Source organism: Erythranthe guttata, chromosome 14 (assembly GCF_056151865.1).
Source record: "Erythranthe guttata isolate IM_541 chromosome 14, IM_541, whole genome shotgun sequence".
Lineage (NCBI taxonomy): Eukaryota > Viridiplantae > Streptophyta > Magnoliopsida > Lamiales > Phrymaceae > Erythranthe > Erythranthe guttata.
Genome location: NC_142546.1, coordinates 357968 through 381407, shown reverse-complemented (window position 1 = coordinate 381407; position 23440 = coordinate 357968). Strand labels below are relative to the sequence as shown.

At 37.4% G+C, this 23440-nt stretch overlaps 7 protein-coding genes across 7 annotated transcripts; 3 read left to right on the top strand and 4 right to left on the bottom strand.

Moving 5' to 3' along the window:
* Positions 1-728: 728 nt before the first annotated feature.
* MFP2 (multifunctional protein 2) lies at positions 729-5763 on the bottom strand. Its single transcript, XM_012985322.2, has 18 exons — positions 5319-5763; positions 4566-4637; positions 4412-4477; positions 4270-4326; positions 4104-4171; positions 3932-4013; positions 3760-3815; positions 3340-3642; positions 3157-3243; positions 2813-2987; positions 2613-2734; positions 2365-2528; positions 2023-2277; positions 1806-1927; positions 1601-1722; positions 1361-1509; positions 1140-1278; positions 729-1050 (listed from the first exon to the last, which is right to left on the bottom strand). Exons 1-18 carry the CDS (start codon positions 5416-5418, stop codon positions 1015-1017), a joined length of 2175 nt encoding a protein of 724 aa, XP_012840776.2. The 5' UTR covers positions 5419-5763; the 3' UTR covers positions 729-1014.
* Positions 5764-6754: 991 nt separating this feature from the next.
* On the bottom strand, positions 6755-10416 carry LOC105961078 (pyrimidine d). The gene is made up of 11 exons (XM_012985316.2): positions 9944-10416; positions 9464-9546; positions 8579-8902; positions 8236-8488; positions 8071-8151; positions 7866-7973; positions 7762-7791; positions 7542-7679; positions 7371-7408; positions 7182-7281; positions 6755-7008 (listed from the first exon to the last, which is right to left on the bottom strand). The coding sequence occupies exons 1-11, from the start codon at positions 10100-10102 to the stop codon at positions 6934-6936; spliced, it is 1389 nt and encodes a 462-aa protein (XP_012840770.2). The 5' UTR covers positions 10103-10416; the 3' UTR covers positions 6755-6933.
* Positions 10417-10632: 216 nt separating this feature from the next.
* LOC105961059 (oxaloacetate tautomerase FAHD1, mitochondrial) lies at positions 10633-13015 on the top strand. Its single transcript, XM_012985300.2, has 7 exons — positions 10633-10923; positions 11021-11186; positions 11764-11816; positions 11949-12011; positions 12325-12375; positions 12447-12564; positions 12753-13015. Exons 1-7 carry the CDS (start codon positions 10705-10707, stop codon positions 12863-12865), a joined length of 783 nt encoding a protein of 260 aa, XP_012840754.1. The 5' UTR covers positions 10633-10704; the 3' UTR covers positions 12866-13015.
* A 438-nt stretch (positions 13016-13453) lies between these two features.
* Positions 13454-14397, top strand: LOC105961070 (RING-H2 finger protein ATL39-like). Its single transcript, XM_012985310.2, has one exon. The coding sequence runs from the start codon at positions 13644-13646 to the stop codon at positions 14208-14210; it is 567 nt and encodes a 188-aa protein (XP_012840764.1). The 5' UTR covers positions 13454-13643; the 3' UTR covers positions 14211-14397.
* Positions 14398-14683: 286 nt separating this feature from the next.
* On the top strand, positions 14684-15726 carry LOC105961050 (RING-H2 finger protein ATL66). Its single transcript, XM_012985288.2, has one exon. The coding sequence runs from the start codon at positions 14954-14956 to the stop codon at positions 15602-15604; it is 651 nt and encodes a 216-aa protein (XP_012840742.1). The 5' UTR covers positions 14684-14953; the 3' UTR covers positions 15605-15726.
* A 131-nt stretch (positions 15727-15857) lies between these two features.
* Positions 15858-20486, bottom strand: HEB2 (condensin-2 complex subunit H2-like protein). Its single transcript, XM_012985276.2, has 11 exons — positions 19835-20486; positions 19632-19731; positions 18515-18621; positions 18290-18432; positions 17758-18202; positions 17502-17665; positions 17245-17427; positions 17116-17169; positions 16854-16955; positions 16576-16737; positions 15858-16488 (listed from the first exon to the last, which is right to left on the bottom strand). The coding sequence occupies exons 1-11, from the start codon at positions 20025-20027 to the stop codon at positions 16120-16122; spliced, it is 2022 nt and encodes a 673-aa protein (XP_012840730.2). The 5' UTR covers positions 20028-20486; the 3' UTR covers positions 15858-16119.
* Positions 20487-20854: 368 nt separating this feature from the next.
* LOC105961030 (pectinesterase) lies at positions 20855-22912 on the bottom strand. Its single transcript, XM_088813911.1, has one exon. It carries the CDS (start codon positions 22757-22759, stop codon positions 21059-21061), a length of 1701 nt encoding a protein of 566 aa, XP_088670037.1. The 5' UTR covers positions 22760-22912; the 3' UTR covers positions 20855-21058.
* Positions 22913-23440: the final 528 nt, after the last annotated feature.

Genomic DNA, 23440 nt, shown 5'->3' with positions numbered 1-23440 from the left:
CCAACTATAAGATAATGTCAAATTACGAAAAACTTTCTTATATTATGATAATTTAATTATAAATTGACGGTCTTATTTTTATCTATTGAAGGAGGAAATTTTTCATAAATAAATATAAAATTTGAGGGGGCGATTATAATTATCTAAATATGAGAGGTGTTTCGTAATTAGGCATTATCTAGGGGTGACCACAATTTGCCCGAAACATAATAGATATGAGTGGTACACTAGAAAATGAAGTTATCACTAAAATGTCCAAGTACATGATATAAACATGCAATGCATGAATCAAGAACAAAATTCAATAAAAATCTTGATTATATTTCCTATCTCACCACCACCAAACACACCATTATCTTTCTCTCTCACACACAAACAAGAGAGAGAAATAGAGAAAGAGAGAGGGAGAGATCATAGAGATCGGAATTCGCAAAAGAATATCTGAGTTACACGTGTCATAAAATTAGATGCTTCACATGTATCAAAAATTCTAAAATGAGAAGAAAAGGTATCTGCATCTGCCAGCTGCAGTGAATATAAATGTTATCCTACATCAATTAAATCACCATTTATTTATTATTTTATATTTTTTTATACAATTATTATTTATTAATTCACCGGATGATTCAAATTTAAAATAGTGTCGATAAATGGGCTATTTTAGCATAAGCCCAATATGTTCATACACGTGGTCTACATTTTGATTTGGGTCAGGCCCATTAACCAAATTTGGACACCAGAAAAAAATCTTTATAATCAGTGAATTTTCAGAATAGATAATAACAATATCATAAAAACAATAATAAAAATAAAAATAAAAATAATAATAACAGCTAAAGTTATTGGTATAAAGCTTTTATTCTTCTCCATCTCCAATTCTTGAAATTACACATTTATTCTACTTCCCAGTTCCATTATTTTGCTATCCTCTCAGCATAAGTAACACCATGTAATCAAGATATTACAGCACCATACAAACTCCCCGACACAGCACCAGAAAATCGAGCATCGGCCTTATAAGCGCGACTTTGTGGGGTCCACAGTCAAGCTCTATAAAAAACAGAAAACAATTATATATATCAGCACTACAATTACTATTCAAGAATGTTTAAAAAAAATAGAGCTTCAGAAATTCTCACTAATGGAGCACCCTTTGCAGCTCGTTCTGCCAAATACGAGCAAGGCTTGAAAAACCCTCCATACAACTTCGACCACTCCTCCAATCTCGAGCATATGTATTTCGATCCAAGAGAATCAGCCCAAAACACTATCCCACCCCTATTAACCAAACATGTAAAAAAAGATTGAACATATTTAAAATGATTTATTTTCCCCAAAAAAATCGAGGTGAGGAGCAAACCTATACGGAGGGAAGCCCATGCCCATCACAGCAGATATATCAAGATCAGCAGCTTTGACAGCAATGCCTTCAGCAAGTACGCGACATGTTTCGTTCACCACGGGTAAGAATATCATCTCCACAATATCCTTGTCTGATAGTTTTGTAAGCTGAATGCAATTTCAATCCCAAAGTTAGATTAATTGGGAGAGAAAAAAAAATAAAAAAATTCATGAGGTGAGATGAGAGAGAATAAATAACCTTCGGGTCAATAGTAACACCAGAGATCTCCCTTGACTTTTCGATGTACTTTTTAATTTCTGGATCAGGTCTTGCCTTTCGTTTTTCGTCATACACATAGAATCCTTTGCGGGTGGTTTCACCTAAAGCAAAAGTATATTATTGTTTCTTATAAGTTTTATTTGAACCAACATTTTCTAGCAAATAAGTCTTTAAAAAGAATTACCTGCTCTCTTATCCTCCTGCATGAGTGGTATAATCATGGACTTGTAAGTTCTTTCTGGGAAATTCAATACAAATTGTCCACCCGTAGCAATTGCAACACCAAAACCGACAAGGTCACACAATCTAGGGGCAATGTAAGAAAACGATGATGTCAGCAATCGAAGGAAAGGTGATGTCATTTGTCATAGGCAAAGTTATATTGTGCAAAAAGACTCTACCTGAATGGACCCATAGGCATTCCAAATTTGGTGATTGCCCTGTCTATCTGATAGACATCCACACCACGCTCTACCAGTAAAAGTGCAGCTTGAGTGTAAGGAAAGAACATTCTGTTCACAGCAAAGCCGGTGCAATTTCCGACGACAACTGGGGTTTTCTTTATTTTCTTCCCCACATCGAGTAAGTCTATTATTACTTGAGGAGAAGTCTTTTGAGTTCGAACAATTTCCAAAAGCGGCATCACATGAGCTGGACTGTAATAATCAAGAAACAAGGGTTTACATTATGTTAAGAGATATCTGCATGGGGCATAAAATCCAAATATTCGATAAAATATTTACCTGAAAAAATGAGCTCCAATAATACGATCTTGAGATTTCGTCTTCTCGCCAATTAAGTCCAGATCAATAGTAGAAGTGTTGCTAGCGAGTATGCAGTGTGGGGGGCAGTATTTCTCGAGATCCGAGAATATTTGCTGCTTCAAGGATACATTCTCGATGACAGCCTATTTACACGTCGGAAAGAAGAAGAAATATTAAAAGAGTTTGCATAAGAACAAATACGAATTTATAAAAATATTTCGTCATACCTCAATAACCATGTCTACATCTCTAAAGCTTTCATAGTCGAGAGAACCCTTGAGCAAAGTAAGAGTTTTCTCAAACTTCTCTGTACTCATTTGCCCTTTCTTTACGCGGCTTTGCAAATTTCCTGATAGGCATAAATACCAGTCAAAACAGATGTAAATTTAATCTAGTAGAGTTGCTTAATTCTAAATAAGAATCTCACCTTTTACTCTGCCAATCCCGGCTTGTAAGAACTTATCATTGACTTCTTTGAGAATAACAGTGTAATTTGAGAGAATCAATGATGTTGCTATTCCTGATCCCATTAGCCCTCCACCAAGTATAGCAACCTTGTTTATTTTCCTCGGTTTCAACCCTAGATCAGTCACACCTGGTACCTGCTTGTAAATACATAGAAAATACCATGAGTATCGAAAAAAGAAATTTCAGGAATATTTACATCAATTCCCATGTTTATCAGGAACTTATTCCTAATTTAACAGAAACATATATTATAATCCATGTTTATGCATAGGCTGCATTAAGTTGCATGAAATTTCTCTTCACCTTTGTTGTACCACGTTGAGCAAAGAAAAAATGAACCAAGCTCTTGCAAGTATCTGATTCCAAGAGAATTTGAAATGCTTCAGCTTCCTTCAAAAGAAAAAATATCACTATTTAGATATATGTTAATAACATCCGGCACGTCAAGTTCATGAAATTGGAGTATATGGAAGAAGAGAAATTAACCTTCCAAAGCCCAGCACGAGAACCAGAGACAATACCCTCCTCGATAACATCAATGCATACCAATGGATGCTTGAGGTTTGGAGCTCGTTTACGTGTCTGAACTCGAGCGAAGTTTAGTATTTCCCTCGCCTCACCTAGAGATTCCAACTTGTCGGTCTTGTAATAACTGATAACCCATGGTCTTTTACGCTCCAAAATATCGAGAGCCCATCTTCGAGCAGTGTTCACCAGCTCAGCTGGTGAAGCAACAGCGTCGACAAGGCCTAAACTTAGGGCCTCTTCGCCTTTTACAGGTTTTGATGTCTATGCAAGAAAGAGAGAAATGCATAATATAAGAATAGATTAATAAATGCAGAAAATAAGTAATCATTTTTCAAGTTGATAATATTGAGGTGGTGCATTCACAAATTCAAAGCTTACCAGCATCATTTCAAGGGCTTTAGCTATACCTACAAGGCGTGGAAGAGCCTGTGTTCCTGTAATAATTGAGGACTGTGAGATTTTTAAGTCTTCTTTAACTTGTCTTGGTTGAATATATAAAAAAGAACAAAAACACCGACAAAATATATCAAGTTAATGAACTATATGGCACCTCCAAATCCAGGAATTATTCCAAGCTGCAGTTCAGGTAATCCAAGTTGAGCATTAGGGGTGGATATACGTGCATGACACGCCTGAAAAAAAAAAATATAAAAAAATAAAAATAAAAAGGCCAACTCACGAATACTTGTAACCTATATAGAACTAAAAGAAATAGAATCTACCATTGCAACTTCTAATCCGCCACCCAAGGCAAGACCATCAACAGCAGCCACAAAGGGTTTAGTCGCAGCTAAAAAATGAAACAATTCATTTATAAGAAAATATCAAGTTCGATGAGAAATCTATCAAGATTTTGGAAGGGGAAGAAAGTTTCAAGCTATGACATACCTGCCACAACATCACTAAGAATCTCCAATGATACAAATCCAGGTTTTGGAGCTTGGACTGTAATTAAACGAGGCACTAGTTCAGACGAGATACTTCAACAACATATCAAAAAGACGATACAAACAGTAATACATATACATACTGGTTTTGTCTTGAATTTTCCCAAATGCACTAATATCAAAACCACCAGAAAATTTTCCTTGTGCACCTGCTCAAACATGAAAAGCAGTAAAGCGCCACCTCATATTGTTTTAATCTCGACTGTTCAATGTAAAGAACAGTTTATGTTTGTTTACCTGTGATGACAATTGCCTTCACATCATCTCTTCTCAAGGCCTGTTCGCAAGTGTCTTTTAAGCTGTTCAACACTAAACACACAACAGATTGAACAAGTTAGTGAAATCAATACATTTTATTAACCAAGGCATTTATTTAACATATTTCTTTATAACATTAACAGATTTATTAAAAAGAATTATCAAAAATTATATTCAATCAGTCGCAAAGAAATGTTAAAATATCTAATTTCAATGATTCTTGTTCCTCTTTGCATTTTGCCTTCGCTGAACCCTTTTATCCTTGATCCAAATTAACCAGAAAAATACCTAAACCGACGAAATTCCTGACATCCATTTTCACTTAATTCCCTTCTCAAAACTTTTACAGCAGTCTACGAGTTTTTCAGTAATAGCTCGAATTCGATCGTCGAAGCGTTATGCTGTCTAAAATTCACCTTAAAAATAAAATTATCCAACTGATTTCTAGGAATAAATAAAGGTTCACAGCCAGGGAGAAACTTATAAACTCGTGATCAATTATAAGTAGATCTCCATAAACGACAGATTAAAGGAACAATCTACAACAAATTAAACACTTACAAAAAAAAAAAACATATCAAAAAATCAACGGAAAGCCATCGAATTAACATTGAACAACACAGATAACAAGCTATATCATAATTCAATTCAAAAAAAAAAAACGTCAAATTCGAAATCACAAAAAAAAGATCTGAATTCGGTAAATAAAACAATACACAAACATAGGCATACCATCAAACGAAAGAGAATTGACAGGAGGATTGATGATGGTGACGATTCCAACCCCGTCAGCTCCAACGTCAAGAGTTGTTCTTCCCTTTGAGCTGCTCATTTCTTCCGATTTTATTTCTTCTTCTTCTTCTTCTTCTCTCTGTTTAATTAAATGGGGATCTTTTCTGAATTGTGAGTGTGATGAAAAACGGTGGGTATTTATTGTTCGTCAAATTAAGCAAGCAAGGAAGGAGGTGCCCGATCGAGTGTGCGCAAGTAACAGCGACGTTGGAATGCGGTTTTGGATTTCAATAAAAAGATAAGCTTTGATTATTATTACTCTACTACTACGTGTACGGTGTATGTATCGAAAAATACACGCACTACTGTGTGTGTACTGCTTTCTCGGTGTACACATACCAATGTGGGTATGTGTTTGTGTGTGTGAATAAATAACCCCATCCTTAGCATACTTAGAGCTAATTAATTTGATCTACCAAAGGCAGGTGTAACCACGATCACCGAAGCGCGTCGCTGTTCTATCTTTTTTTCTAAGGTCGATTACACTCGTGTCTAGTTTATGATTGTCCACGTGTTGATTAATAATTGGGTGCGCCACGGAAATTTGTTTAGGCAGCAATTTGTTTTTTTTTTCTTTAAGTGGTAATTAACTGGATAATCTTTTTCACTGATTTTAGATGATTTTTTTTTTTTTTTTTAAATTGATGATGCATGCAGAGTATGGGAAGAAGGCGATAGTTTCTAGGTGCACATTTCTCAAGGTTATCTCCTCCATTATTATTTTATTTGTTATTATACCCTTTTCTCCATTATTTGTCTATCCCATTTTTATTTTTATTTTGACAAGTCATTTTTATTTTTATTTTAACATAAATTTTTGTAATGAATACTAGACCAGGAGCATCAAATAGTTTATCATATACTTTTAGAAGCAATTCGAACCAGAAGTATCAAATTGAGTTATCAAATATTAATTATGTTATATTTTATTTCGATACTTACACAAATTTATTTGGTTCAATCATAGTTATCAAAAGGTTGTTAAATAAAAATAATGCGAGGTGAAATATTTAATAATCCAATTGGAGTTGCTCTTATATTATATACTTATATTATATGCAGTACATGTGTAATATACGAACTTATATACACATGTATAATATAAGTATGTATAAAACATATATTTAAGTTTAATATTCAATATAAATATTTAAAAGAAGTATGATGGGCCTTGGCCCAAAAGTAATAAAATCTTAAATCGGAAATCCAATAAACAGGAATTAAGCCCAAACTTTAATTAATTCTACCTCACTTGGACACATTTAAACTAAAGTTTAATTAAGGGCCAAGCCCATATATATATGATCGAAATTTTTCCAGTTTTGGAACAATTTTTTCATTTCAATTTTCGATTTTTTTTCAGAGACAGAGAATCCTTAAACAATCATAAATAACTCTATAATTATTTTCAATCCAATAACGAATTGCAAAAACCGGTCAAGTATTTCGACTGTGGTACATAAAAAAAAATGGAGAAAAATAAATATTCAAAAGGGAAAAATCATAAATTAAAAAAAAAAAAACGATAATGTAACATGTCTCTAAGCATTCCAGGCTATCTGCAGTCAGCTCCAACAGCCTCATAAATAGACTTGTAACCATCTCTCTCTAAGCATTCCGCAAGTTCCGCCTTTTAAAACACATCGAAAATGTCATTTAAAAAAAAACGAGTAAAAACTAGCTTCTTTTTTCAGTATTTGTTACGTTTTATCTAATAAGAAGACGAAAATATCGAAAATTTTCTAATTCATGCAGAAATTTTATTCACTAATATTGTGTCGGAAAAAGATGGGATTTCTGTACCTTGATCTGAGGTATAAGGGCGGGCCCACCATACGCAAATGCAGTGTAAAGCTGGACGAGTGTTGCTCCAGCACGTATTTTCTTGTATGCATCTTCTCCACTGCAAAAAAAAATCATCGTTCAAGTTTATGGCAAACTACAAAATAATTATAATTATAATAAAAGTAATAATGTTTAGAGTGATGTTACCTGCTAATACCTCCGCAGCCAATCAAAGGAATCCTTCCCTATTATAACACAAGTGTTGCACCGGTCATATTCGTGAAAGGCAAGCAACTATTTCACTATATTGTATTGGATCATATAGAAGTGAAAGTCCGTATTAGTAGATTAAAAAAAAAACGAGGATAACGCAATTACCTTTGTAAGATTATACATGTCCTTGAGAATATTTGTGGATAAGTCGAAGAGTGGTTTTCCACTTAAGCCACCAGTTTCTTCAGCAGTAGGATCTTTACTTACAGAATCAGGTCTTTGAATTGTTGTGTTTGATATAATCTACAAGCATAGAATTAATAATAAATAAAATATAAGGGAAAAAAACGATAAAAGAAGATATAGTGGATAAGGAAAACTATACCAATCCATCAACTCGAAGAGCTTGAGCAACCTACACGGCAAGAGAAAATGTTCAGAGCCTGTTAACATTAGGAAAAATTAGCGAGACAATAAATATATGTATACCGCTGCAATATCTTCAAGATCCTGTTTAGACAAGTCTGGAGCAATTTTCACAAGCAGTGGTGGTGGCCCTTCTTCACCCCATTGCATTTCATCCCGAGCCGCTTGTATCTGACAAAATCCAACATCAAAACAATATATATATATATATATATATATATATATATATATATATATATAAAATGAATAAAAAAAGTACGGTCCATACCTTCTTAACAAGGTCTTTCAATTGTTTTCTCCCCTGAAGTTGTCTCAATCCAGGAGTATTGGGGGATGAAATATTGATAACCTACACATTAATGCCTATATCGTAAAAAACTTAAATATTTGAACCGTAAAAAAGTAAACTATACATATACACACACAGACATACCAAGTAATCAGCATATTGTGATAATGTATGAACTCCTTGAACATAATCAGCGGCAGCATCTTCACTAGTCTTGTTTTTTCCAAGATTAACCCCAAGAATTCCGGGTCCCGCTTTCCCTCCATGCACATTTTCATCCTCAGTCGAAGATGAACTGCTCGATGTCTCCATTTTTCTCTTACCATGTTGTGCACCAAGCCTCTTTGCAACAGCAACAATTCCTTCGCTATTAAATCCACATCTATTGATTATAGCACTGCCACACAAATCAAGAACGCCCTTTTTTTAGAATTACACAATTGAGATAGAATCAAGATTAACAGAATATTCAAAATTACGATCTTACCCTTCCTTTGGCAATCTGAAAATACGAGGCTTTGGATTACCCTCCTGTGGAACTGGGGTGACCGAGCCAACCTCCACAAAGCCAAAACCTAACCCGAGTAAGCCTTCAACAGCTTCGGCATTTTTGTCAAAACCTGCAGAAAGACCAATTGGATTGGAGAATCTTCTTCCCCAAACTTGGAGGCCTAATATTTGTGGATCGGGCCTCTTCTCTATCGGGACCCACCCACGAGCTGCAGCAGAAACTGCTAGTCGGTGGGCAATTTCTGGATCCAGAAATGCAAAGAAAGGATTGACTAATTTTGTTGCCGAGAATAGCCAGCCACTGCATAATTTGCATAATTCAAATGATTGTCAATACATATTTCTGGGAAAAAATTAAAGGTATAGCAAAGATATTAACTTTAAGTAATATTTGGAAATGGCTTCCATCTATAGAAGGAAGTTCAGTAGTAGTTCTTAATTCAAATGACTAGCTCATTTTTCTTTTCACGTACAACCAACAAAATACTGCATTCAACTTCACTAACAAACCAACAAGATTTGCTACGTAACTTTATAAATAAAAACTACCTTAAATCAGCTCGAAGATTGCAACCTAGCTTAATAACTACAGCTTGAATTTGTTTTAAGCTTTTATGAAATACGTTAAGAAATGTTATACTTGCACATAACATCGAATTACAAACCTGACTTACCATGTGGTCATAACTAGTATAAAAAGTGAACTAGTGCCATCTCGAGCTCAAGGAAAAGCTCACGTGAATGTAAAGAAGTTAAATCTTTAGGGTTAAGATGCATTATTTTCTATTTGGAAAGTTCCAAGCAATACAAGCAAAAATGCAAAAGAAAGGGAGGGAAAAAAGGGTGATCGCAGACTCGGTACCAGAAAGTTGCTTCATCCACAGTACTCGCATATGCTCCTCCACCTATAAGTAGACTTAGAACAGCTCCAGTAAATAACCTACCCTGCATTCAAATGCAAATACTAAGCATTTATAAAAATCACGACGAGACACTTTTATTCAGACATTCGCAGTTAAATCTAAGTTATCAATCCACAAGTTTCTAATTGACAGGCCGAGTACGAAACTAAGTTAACCGAAAGTTTATATGTACAATATCACTAAAAGACAACAAAATTAAGGCCTAAATCAAATCAAAATCTCATGGCACCATAAACCACAATATCAATTGGGATTACATGAACAGGGGAAAAAACAACTAAATTTATTTGCTTATGCAAATGCCTTTTTCAAAAAGTTCTCACAAAAGATCAAAAGCAGAGAATCAAACTTCCTTCTCCTATTAGAATTACAATAAATTTAAGAACTGCAATTGCAAAACCAAAGAGGGATAAAATTACCGTTTTGGAAAACTGAGGAACTTTTTTGGAGATTGGAGGCGGAGGAGTAGCTGCAGTTGAAGCACCTGTGCAGAATGAATGCCGCGAAATATTGTTGGATTTAATCTTCCTATAAACAGAGCAGTCTCTTAAGAATTTCAGAGCAATCCTTGTCGCCATTTTTATCTCAAAAAAAAAAAAAAAGCTGATTAAAGCCGCTCAGTCTCAGGAATTTGGAGAACTCTGCTATGGCGGCGTATACGTATATATTATATATGTATGTATAGCAATTGTAAGCTCAAATTGGAAGGGGTTTTAGGAATATAGCTGCGTGTGGAAGAATCTCAATGTGTGTGTACTATGTGCGTGGTGGGGAAGAAAGAGAATCGCAGAGAAAATAAATTTAATTTTTTTTTATTTTATTTTAAAGAGCGGCGTAGCGTAATCCAGGGTTCTTTTAATTACATGTTTATGAATTGTTCATTTATTTTATTATTTTTATTAAATTTAGCCAATTTATTATTTATAAATATATTTAAAATTTAAAATAAACAATAAATAATCGGGCCCTAATTATTTTACATGGGCTGTATTGGCAGATTGGGCCACAAGAGAGGCTCAGATGGTTGGGCCGAGTGTGATTTTTAATCGGGCCTTGTCGGGTCGGGCTGGAAAATCAATTTCTCCAAAGATGGCTGTTTTACCCAAATGTGCAGTAATGTACAAGTAGTAGGGCGAGCAGTACAACACTAATTGGCTATGTGTAAACCTATACATACTAAATGGTGGCATCCATGGCTGCTTCGATCCTCAGATTGTCGCCACCGTACTGTAACACGCTCTTCGCCGGCGATAAATTCATTAGAGCAATTCCAAATCTCCGGAGGATGACCACGTCAGCATCGGCGTACAAGAAGCTTCTGACTGTAGGAACCAAAATCATCGCCGTCGGCCGCAACTACGCCGCGCACGCGAAGGAACTCGGAAACGCCGTGCCTAAGGTATCCGTCGAGTTTATCTTACATATTCTTTTATGAAAAAACGCTTTGATTGATTGATTGATGAATCCGATTTGATGATTTTTTTTTTTTTTTGAAGGAGCCGGTGCTGTTTCTGAAGCCGACGTCGTCGTATTTGGAGGATGGGGGTAAAATTCAGGTGCCGGAGCCGCTAGAGGCGCTGGATCACGAGGTTGAGCTGGCGGTGGTCATCGGTCAACGCGCTCGTGACGTGCCTGAGGCTAACGCCATGGACTACGTTGGAGGTATATCACATATACATACATAAATACATACAGCGAGCTTATAATTATTGTTTATTTGGAAGTAGGTGTTTCTTTCTTCCCTATGCAAAACGCATTCCATCTTTCGATAATTTCACTGTTATTATGTCAGCTTGCTGCTTATAGAATTTTGTAGTGTATTATGTTCTGAAGTATTTCTGTGCTTCTAGTTCTCAACATTATTAAGTTTTAACCAATTACATTACGGAATCGGATATGAGTTTTGTACTGCAATCAGATAATTTGACTGGCATTCGTCTATAATAAGAAATGCTCTACTTGTTCAAAAATGTTGAGCTAGGGATATCCAAATTACAAACCCTTGAGAATTGTGTAATGTCTGGTTCAAGATCAATGCTACATTCTAAATGCATCGTTGTCTCTTTCTTCTTACAAAAAAAAAAAAAAAAAAAGAAAAAGGTATAGTTGAAATCAATCACTTGCAAACTCTTTAGAATTCTTGGGGCATGAAAAAAATTCTGATACTTTTTACTCGAAGATGCAAGTTTGAAATTTATGCATTGTCCCAATTTTTGGTGGTGACACTCTCGTGTTCCAGGGTATGCTCTTGCTTTGGATATGACTGCAAGGGAGATCCAATCTACTGCCAAGGTTTGTGCAATGTTAAATTTTATCGTGAAATCCGTATTACGCGATTTAGAAATGCATTTCAAAGTGGATAATTGTTTATGGTTTATTCCTTTTTACATGCTTATTGTTCATCTTTTCAATTCTATGCCAAAGTCTGCAGGTCTTCCATGGTCTGTAGCTAAAGGCCAAGATACCTTCACACCAATCAGCTCCATTGTAAGAACTCCATCTCTGTATTTTTGTCTTTCGTTTCTTGATATGTTATTAAAGGATATGATTGAAGGTGAGGAGTAGAATCATAGTTATTTGTTTTCAATAAGGCCATCCAAAAGATAAATTTTGTCCTTGTTGCATCGGGCATTTATTTTTTCTGGAAGTTGAACAAGATCACGTGTTTTACTTTCAAAGATAAATTGCCTCTTTGGTTTACTCGTAGCAACTCTAGAACACACCAGATTTCGTCCAACACAATCTACTTATAAGCACTCTATAATTATGTATCCTCAAAATTTTAACTGTAAATTTGCAGGTACCAACATCTATGTTACCAGACCCTCACAATGTAGAACTGTGGTTAAAGGTACTTGTTCTTTATTCTCAAAACTCTTCACCCTTCGTTGCTTCTGCGAGTAAATCATTTTCTGTTTGTAGGTCGATGGAGAATTACGTCAGAAAGGATCAACTAGTGATATGATATTTAAGATCCCGTTCTTGATTAGCCACATCAGTTCTATGTTTACCCTTCTTGAGGGTGATGTCATTCTTACAGGTATCAAGAAAGCTAGATTCGAATATACTTGTATATAGTTGCAAAACGTTTTGACTGTCACATATTTGCGTTATTCTTCTCTGATAGTGCTGAATATCAAGCATGTTTGAGGGATACGATGGCTTCCCTGTTTGAATCGTGTTAAAAGGTCGAAACAACTAACAATTTGATCCGTCTATAATATGCAGGGACTCCTAAAGGTGTGGGCCCCGTTAAGATAGGTCAAAAAATCGAAGCGGGAATAACAGGCTTATTTGATATGCACTTTGATGTTGAAAGACGCCATAGAATTAAGCATTGAGATAAGCACATCCATCTTTATATTAATTCCGGGCTTATTTTTAATTTCCTCTGTTGTTTCTGTAAAAAAATTGAGTTTTACAGATTGAAGGTAATAAAGAATGTGTAATGGGTTTGAACAACCCAGTGTGATGAAAGCATGTTTCGTCTTCTTCTCATAGATTGAAATACGAAAACTCGGAGGGAGTGTCACATATAACACCTACGCGTGCGAATCAGAATCGAACTTTCGATTTATACCGATTTTGATTTGAAAAATTTACGATTTTGGAACCAAATTTTTTATTCTGAATTCTGAACCGGAGGATTTTGAATTTTTTATTTATTTCCATTTACTTGAAATTGAAATCTATTGGAAATTATGATCAAATTTTAATTTTAAAAAAATGTAAAATTTACGCTAATAATATCAATGTAATTTTGTTTTTCTATGTAAAAGACGAACTTCTCGATTTCCACCGCTTCTGATTCGAAATATTTCGACTTTATAACAGAATGTAATTAACTTTTGATTTCCTAAAAAAGGATGATATTTAACACACATTTCATCACTGTAGTGCTTTATATGATCACACTCGAATTCATGTTCAATTATATAGATTATTTAACATTAAGTAAACAAAATTGCGTCAAATCAAATAAACAAAATACATGTCTTCATGCCCTTTTTCGTCATTTCACAGACCTTACGAGTTCACTCTTAAAGTTGCTCTCAATTCCGAATACGCCCATCGGCTCTTTCCCATTTGTTTAGGGTTTTGATTTGATTTCTGCAGGATATGATAATGGATCGACAAACGGTGGCGTTCGCCTCTTTCAATCTCGTTTTCATAGCATTATTCTACATTTGTTCGCGATTTTACTTGCACCGCCGCCATCAGCGCCGCATCGCCCAGCTACGCATCGCCGACGAAGCCCTCGGCCGCCTCCTCAGATACATCGAGAGGGAACTCGAGAGCAGAGCCGCCGTCCGCGGCCTCGAACCGGCCGTCGTGGACTCCGTTCCGACGTTTCTGTATCCCTCGAAGGCGGCGCCGGAGCACCAGCTCAATCTCGAATGCGCCGTTTGCTTGTCGGAGTTTAAGGAAAATGAATGTCTGCGTCTCCTCCCCAAGTGCGGCCATTTCTTCCATTTGGAGTGTGTCGATAAGTGGTTCATCTCAGGCACTACTTGCCCTATTTGCCGGACTGAAGTCGAAGCCGTGGTGATTGAAGACCCATCAATGGCGGCCGAACCGGCTGAGGAAGAAATTGTGCTGGGGCTGTGTGAACCGATTGAGGAAGAAAATGGGTTGGAACCGGGTTCGGGCTTGGATTCTGGACCCTGCCCTATGGATAAAGATTGATCATATAGTTACTTATTTGTACAAAAATGACAAATATATGCGATGAATTTGTAAATAAAAATATATCGACTTTGTTCTGCAGAAATGTTTCCCCTTTTCTTCTGCATTGAGAAAAGTATTTATATATAAGCTTGCTTTTGATCTTTCAAAAATTAGATGTTATAATAACTCAAGTTCATAATATTCATTCATGTTAGTTCAAACTCATTTTCATTTTTATCGAACTTTAAAAGTTATATTCGAGCTTCGTATGACTGGTCGAGCTCCATAACTTTTAGAAGGGTTTTACATTGAAAAAATGAGTTCAAACGAACTTTTAACGATGTAAAACGTCTATACCTGAAATATACTATGTGGTTATAAATTGTAGATTTACATAAATGCCTAGCCACTAAACACATATACATGGATGTGTGTTATTATGTATAGATCAATGTTTTAAAACTAGTGTATTTCGGCAGATGTAGGTTCTACAAAACCCTTCGTCGTGCCCCTTTTCGTCATTTCACACACACGCCTTCCTTTTTCCTTCTAATTGTCCCCAAATCCGCCATTGTTTATCTCTATTCATAATCGTGACCCTTTCCCGCCGTTACCCTCCATTTGCAATTGGGGATTTACGTAAATAGCCCATCTCTTCATGCCCTTTTCCGTCATTTCCAACACATCTTCTTACTTCTTAAACCAGCAGACGTCTCTCTCGTCGGCGTTTCATTAGGGTTTTGAATTGATTTCTTCAGGTTATGGATCGAGAATTGATTGGGTACTTCTCTATCGGCCTCTTTTCCGGTCTAGGCTTCACTACCTGTCTCCGATTTTACTTCCACCGCCGCCATCAGCGCCGCATCGCCGCCCTGACACAGATCGAGGACGAAGCCGTCGACCGCATCGTGAGAGATTTGAGGAGGTTATTCCAGAACAGAGCCGTCTTCCGCGGCCTCGAACCGGCCGTCTTGAACTCCGTTCCGACGCTTCTTTATCCCTCGACGGCGGCGCCGGAGCACCGCCTCGCCGAATGCGCCGTTTGCTTGTCGGAGTTCGAAGAAAATGAATGTCTCCGGCTGTTGCCCAAGTGCGGGCATTTCTTTCATCTGAAGTGTGTCGATAAGTGGTTCCTTTCAGCCACTACTTGCCCTCTTTGTCGTACGGTAGTCGAAGCAGTGGTGGTTGAAGATCCATCAATGGAGGGCGAATCGATTGAGAGAGGAATTCCGTCGCAACCAACCGAACCGGTCGATGGAGAAATTGTGCCTGAACCGGACCAACCGGTCGATGGAGAAACTGTGCCTGAACCGGTCGAACCGGCTGAGGAAGAAATCCTGTTCGAACTGGTTTCGCGCTTTACTGGACGAATCTGGCAAGTGATAGCCGTACGACGCCGTTTGGCAGAATGAGGAAGGCGCGTGATTGGTTGTATTGTACAAAATTGAAAATATATTGACTTTATTCTGCGAAAAATATGTAGAAATTTGCTTTTGAATATTCAAAAATCGTAAGGAATAATTCAAGTTCGTTACGTCTGTGTCAAAATATTTGTTGCTTTAGATTGTTGTGCGCGTATATTAAAGTGATTAAACGGGAAAAAATCAATCAATTATTGCATGACAAATAATTTGGAACGAGAAAAGTTATCTTAACAAACAAATATTTGAAACGATGATCAATCAATAACAGTGGTCAATGAAATAAATACATTTTGATAATGTTGCAATTATGGTTTCAAATAGATAAAACAAGAACCTAACTTCTGCATTGCCTAATAATATAATATTTTGCAATAATCTGACTAATGAGTTACACAGAAAATAAATGTTACAGACATGAATTTTTCACTTGGTTACATCAGTGGTTTAAAATTACAATGGAAATAAAAAAAGATCAAGACCAAATTCCTGAAAGTGTGGAAGAATTAATTGCCAACAAAATGCATGTCCAATGGTGCAACTATCTGGGCTTTTCTTCTCTTCTTACCTTCAGGTGTGCATCTAGTTAAGCCGGGTTTTCCGAGATTTATGGAGAATCTGCAACTCGAGGCCGATCCTTTAGGTGGTGATGAATTAACGTTAACTGCAGGAGAATTCTCCTTTTCGCTGCTGCTTTTCGATTTTGGATTTCCCTTCATTAATGGAGATTTAGCTCTCTTCTTCGTTGACTGGAGCAGCATACCCTTTTTCTTCTTGTTTTTTAGTAATCGAACGAAGAATGGATTCACGTCTGAGTGGCAAGTCGAGGTAACATTTGTGCCGCTTTTCACCAGATCAATGTCTCCATCGTTCACCTGTTCCAAGAATTACAAAACAAAATTAACATAAAACGGTAGTAAAAACTGCAAAATTAAAAGGAATGTTTCAATGGGGAGCTTTACCAATTGCAGAAGAGCGGAAAAAGTTCGAGCAACATCATGCTTCTCTTGACCCTTGACTACATCTCCAAACGACAAGCTGTCTTTTTCACCATCTCTTTCTACGGTTAGCTTACTCAGAACATTTTCACCATATTTGTGAATATCAAACGGTGGACGTGCATCCTGGCATAAATATCGAATGTTATCGCAAAATATTTTTTTTTTTCAATTTGAAGAACTTGGTAGGGGTGGGTGTGAAAGAACATTCTCAATGGACGTAAAAGAGTTAGATTATGTACTTGCTCGTCCAAGCTTCGCTCAATTCTTTGCTTCCACGTAGAAACTCGAGTAGCCAATTCAGCTTGCTTTTCATTTTCGGTAAATGTAGCAAGAAGATCATCCTACAATGATATGTTAGATCAGGAAAACTTCTATTGTACAATTATTGATAGAATTATCCCCTCCGACCAAATAATACATCGTTCTATGACCCAATAATTTAAAACAAGTGCATTTTCTGATGTCATTGTCGATAAGAAAAGCTGGAAAATATGTTCTTACCAAGTGAGATCGACAAAGGTCTTCAAGGTTTGCATGAGTATCTGGATCATCATGCTGCATAAGTAAAAAGTATAAGCGGCTAACATTTTGCTTTGAATGCATTAAGTAAGCCTAATGTATGAGCCAAACCTTTTCTTGAAATGGAGGTACATCCTCATTATCGAATGCATTATCGGGCATGTCAAAATCTGGTGGGGCCATATCTGGACCCCCACTATCCCCACTATCATATCCATTGTCGTCGGTTCTATTTTCAGGACTATTGAAGGCATCATTTGTTTTTCTCTCCCCCAAAACTAGTGATTGCCGCAGCTGAAAATAGTAGAGTTTTAGTTTATGAAAGAAAAGGAAGTTAAGATGCAATGATAATCGCCCAAAACAAATACCTTGTCATAAAGTGTATCAGCTTGTGATTCCGAAGCACCAAATTTTGCTTCCCATATTTCAGTTAGTTCAGTGCTAATAGGACCACGAAGTTTAGCAAGAGGAAATTCAGTAGTTAAAGAACGATGTTTCCTTGAACGAATTTCTCGTCTCGTATTAGCCTTCACTGCATGAGAAAAAAATGAGACACAAGCATTACATGGAAGATACAACATACTTAATAGAAAATCAGATGGAAATTCAGATATTCAAAGCAACCTTTTTTATAAGGTCTAACTTTCAAATTCCCTTGTGCATGGGGATTCAAAGGTTTCCATGGATCTTCATCAACATCAGATCCATCCAAGTCTCCATGTTCTGAGTAACCCTCTTCCATTCCAAATCCCTCGTTTTCATATGCAGGAAAATCACAAGCAGGAGAACACCCAACATTGCAGTCATTAGATTCGAATCCTCGATCAACACAAGGTGATTGGGGTGGTAAATTAGCATCCTGTTTCTTTTTAACAGACAACTTTTGTGCAGTTCCCAAAAATTCTCTTAATGGTGACAAAAAGTTCTTTCGACCTTTGGAAGTTACAGAGCCACCCCAGTAAACATTAGATGGTCCTTCGCCAGCTTTACAATCAAGAAAAGCATTAACGACAATAGCATCACCCGAGTCCAACAGAATAAAATCCCGGTAAAGATCACTCGTGGCTAACTGAAATAATAGAAAAAGCTTTGTTTTATTTTATTTGCAAGAAAAGCAAAAAAGTATCCAACAATGCCACGTGTACACTTTTATTACCAGATATGACTCTAGCTCCCCAGCATCACCATCAACATCTAAGCATTCACCTTCAAGCACTACTAGATTTGCTGGGGGCCTCACAAAACGGTTGGGTGGTGCATCTTTACATGATGCACTATCCAGCGAAACCTTTGCTTCGGCTGCAATATTAATTAACTCAACGAATTCAACTTTTGTGATATTCTACAATAGTTGTGAAGTATGACGGAATCAAAAACCTACCTGGTATTTCGTCTGAAACCCAAAATGAATCATCCGCTTCATTTTTCGATGTGCGTGGATCAGTTGCTCCTCGTTGGGCAGATGCATTTGGTTCTTGATCTTCTTGACTGTTAAAATAGTGTCTATTAAACAACAGTTTCCTTACTGTAAAGGAATCAAAAAAAAAAACAATCCAATATTGGATACTATCTACAAAATCACAAAATAGCTGACGTGCATTTATTCAGAGTCCAGTTCTCCAGCAATGTTTTAGCTATTGAACCTTCAACTATATTAGATTCATACTTCTAAGGGAATCAGACCAGTAGTCAGAACAATAGCTCTCAGTCTGATCTTTAAAGAGAGGCCTTTCCCTGGCAAGAAGAGCATGGCAGGAGTGAGACTACCAAGGTTACAGGCAGATGTGCATCAAGGGAAGAGGTTGAGAAGGCATATGTTTAAAGCTTTTTTTTATACTGCTGGACCACGTCTAAAGCGAATCAGTTTATAAGGGAAATAGGCATAAAGGAAAGAAGAAGTAGCTGGCCCATGTATCAAGTCAATGGGCTCGTGTAATCTGCTATTTTATTATCCAATTAACTGGATCTTAACCGTATGCATTTTATCTCAACACTCCCAAAATAAAATGACTTTAATCCATCAACACCTATCTGTTTCACTATCATGAAGCAACTCAACAAAACAATCCTCCGAAAAAGATGAAATACAAAGAAAAGAAACTCGTAAAACCCCAATATAGTTGAACCTCATGCACCAAGAACGTTTAGAAACATTTCAATAACTTAGGTGCCACTACTGAAAACCATCTTTGATCTTTCCAAGTACCTTACTACAGGTAGAAGTTTGCTTACTTGTCCCCACAAGATTACATTGAAAAGGACCCTAACTCCTTCAATTGAATATATAGTTCAATTTATATAATAATTCTTAATCCCTGCAAGCTTTAGACATTTGAACCATATAAAACAACAAAACAAACTAAATTCACTACACAAAGTTTGACCTTTCTATCCACAAGAAGAGGGCTAAGCTAGCAAAACCCTAGTAGCAAATCCACAAACAAGGAACCGAAGTAAAATAAAAATATAAAAATAACAAAGAGGGCTAGAAATCAAACCTATTCTTGGAAACGAATTCTAGAGCATGAAGAACCAATGAATACAAATATTCCACTTTCCTACTATACACCTGCACAGATCCCTGAAGCAGCAATGCAGCTACAAATTTTACCCAACACAGAAAACAGCTTAAGTAGAAAGAAAATAATAATACCCTCTCGTTGTAAAAATAGAAGTTAAAATTTTCCAATAAATTATCTACCTTCGGCAAAGTTTACAGAGAAAATGGCATCTTCGTCACCGGAGATCTGCCCTGAGCAAATTTTAAGTAAATATTCCTCCAAATTCTTAGCCAAATCGACGGTCCAGTTCGATTCAAGGTCGCGAAGTGGCCGCACGGTTTGAAGAAATCTCCCGGAGGAAGAAGATTCAGGATTGTCGCAGTCAATATTCATTTTCTGTACAAAAATTCACATTTTCCATCACAGATATAATTCTTTGTCGCTAGGTTCTACAGTAACACGAAATCTAGGGTTAGGAAATTCAGGGGTTTTGATGGGTGAGTTTGCAATTTGCATATGCATCTATAGATTGATAGCAAAGATTATCGCTCTGTGTGTGTGTGCGCGTGTGTGTATGGGTGTGTGTGTGTGTGTGTGAGAGAGAGAGAGAGAGAGAGAGAGAGAATGAAAAGAGTTTGAAAGTTTTTGGGAATGTTTTCCCGCTCGAGTAAGGCAGAAGCATCAGATTTCTTGAGAAATGTATGAATTGGGCCTCATATATTAATTAGCCAAATCCAATTTTACAATTTTAGCCCAATCTAATTCTACAATTTTAGCCCAATTCAATTTTACAAAATTGGCCCAATAAATCCAATTTACGATTTTAGCCCTATCTAAATCACAATTTTACTCTTTGATCATCAAATTAAGCTCGGTTTGATGCAGCATACAAATTAAAATACGTACATAAACGATTTTAAAAATTTTCGAGATTACTTGTTTGTGATAATTAAAACAAAGGACATTTATAAATTATTATTAAATAAACTAGAAAAAATAACGAGATTATTGAGAAAATTAAAATAATTTAACAAAGTATTAACTTATCGAATTAAATATTAAGGACGTCGTCATCGAGTCGAGACCTAAAGATTTTTTTTAATAGAGGTTATTAATTAATTTTGATTAGTTTGTTTAATGCTTATTATTATAATTCGTTTACGATAATATGAAAAAACTATTAAAAAAAAGAAAAAATGCATACGGCTAAGTAAAATCAATTTAATAAATGAAAACAAAACTTTATTTTTCATCGATTTCGAAAATACAAAAAAATTAAAGAGTGGATGCAATGCCCAAATAGGGTTACATTTCCCTATTTAGACTATATCTCACTTCACAAAGAGTAATTATTAACTATTACTATATATACACACAAAATTGTTTAAATATAAATAATATTAAAATTATAAAATTAAAATAAATTAAACTTGCATGAGGGTAGGAACATATGGAACACCGGAGCTGGTGATCCATTCGTCACCGCGGAAGGCGGCGCCTCCGGTCCATTCCTCAGCCTTCTGTTGGGTCATATGCTGAATACCCTTCCACGTGACCCGGTTCGCTAGATCCGACCCGGCTCCACGGTTCTGGTACTCACCGTAGTACAGTGTGTCCAGAGCAAAGTTACCCATCCATGGCGACCACCCCTTTGGTGAAATGAAGCCGTCGATTTCGGACTGCATGATGATTGTTCTTGAGAGCTCCTTCCATGGCCGGCCTAGGTAAGCATCGATCGGCGGTGTTGTCGACAGGAAGGCGGGTTCGGCGGTGATGTGGCTGTTCTGGATGACGATTGCTCCGACGCTGCGTGGGTCCACGCGCCCCTGTGCGGTGACCATGCACGCCTGGTTGTCCATCGGCTTTCTGACGATGAAGACGCAGTTCTGGAAGAGGCAGAGCGAGTCGCCGAAGATGAAGTCGATCGTGCCGGAGATTGTGCAGTCGCGGTAGTACTGGCGGTAGTTGTGCGCGTAGAGTGTGTCCTGGTACCCGTCGATTGCCACGTTCTGGAAGATGGCCTTGTCGGCGGAGACGCGGAGCGCCACCGCCTGGTGGCCCTCTGCTCCGGCGGTGTTCTCGAAGGCGATGTTCTTCGCGGTGAACTCCTCGCCGTTGACCGCGACGGTGGCGGTTTGGAAGGTCTTGACTCCGCCGGCGAAGCTCTTGCTGCCGGTGATTCTTGTCTTGAAAGGCCCGTCTCCGATGAAGACGACCTTGTTCACCTTCTTCGGGATTTCGACGTGCTCCTTATACAGACCGGCCTTGATGTAGATGATGAATGTCTGGTTATTCTTCTTTGGGATGGTGTTGATTGCTTCTTTGATCGTCTTGAATTGGCCGGAGCCGTCTTGTGCTACGACGGCGTTTGGCTTTAACGGGTTGGCGGCAAGGAGCCTTCCTTTTGTCCAGTAGGGCTCTTCTTCCTCCGACATCAGCCTTCTGCCGCTGCTGGCGCCGCCGCCGCCGCCTAGGTTTCCGAGCTGCAACTGGCCAAGAATGGAGGAAATATCCGACACCATTGCCAAACTATTGCTGGACAATTCTCTAGCGGTTTTCAATAGATTCTTCATCTTCTCCGCCGTATCGCCGGTGGTGTTTTCGAATGCGTCGATGCATGTTTCTTGATATGTGATGACGGCGCTCAGCCACACTTTCAGATCCTCCACGTATTCGTCCATCTTAGTGGCGTCGAATTCGCCGACCTTATCGCCGGATCTTCTAAGATCGTCGACGGCGGATTCGAGCACGTCGTTGCAGACGTCGAGCGCGTCCTTGGTGCTGTTATCCGCGGCGGCGTCTTTCAGGAGGGTGGAGTTCTTGATGGCGTCGGCGATGTTGTTGACGGCGGCGTTGAAAGCCACCTTGATGAGCTCCTTCGGGTCGGTGGTGTTGGCTCCGGCGAGGCTGCTCTCGCAGGCCTCCTTGTAGTCGGTCGGAGTGCAAATCGCATGCACCGCCTTCGTGGAGGTGCTAACGCCGCCGTTGCTGCTAGATGCAGCAGCGTCCCCGCCAGCTTTGTTTCTGCCGGAGACGCCGACGGTGACGCAAATAACCATCGCCACCAGAAGGACGGAAGCCAGCCCTCCGGCGACGATCTTCTTTGTCTTAGCTGGGTCACCCATTTTTTTTTTTTTACTTTTTTGCCCCTTTTGTATTTTTTTTTTTTTTTTTATTTAATTAATTCAGAGTTTTGGCGGGGGCTTTTATTCTTTTATTTCTGACCGTCGATTTATCCCCTTTGAAACTCTGAGGGATGAGTGCTGATATTATTTGGTGTCTGAGAATAATGATTATTTATAGTGTTGAGAAAATTAAGGTTTCTAAAATTAGAAAAATGTACGAGAATAAAAATAGCCGTACATGCAAATAGTCTAACGTAAAAATAGTTACATACTTGGTTCGAATTAATTCAGGTAAATTTAAAATTCCAGATTGGATCACTTACCTATTTATTGACTGAGATTTTGTTGGATAGAAATAATCAAGGTAGAATTCCATAATTAGAAATAGACCATGCACGTATTAAAAAAATAATAAATAATATATATTGACCAATATATTATTCTCGTTGATCCTATCTCCATTAATTATTATTATACTTATTTTTTGTTTGAAATTAAAAAAAATTTAATGTTTGATATAATCCATAACATGCCCTAAAAATATAAGCCATAAAGAGGTCTATATGTGCCCAAATTAACAAGAATAACCCTTGAACCACCTTTAAGGTAGTTATGATATATTGATATTATCCACGTGGACACCGGTCTATGAAAATCCACAAAAGTGCATTACACTGACTT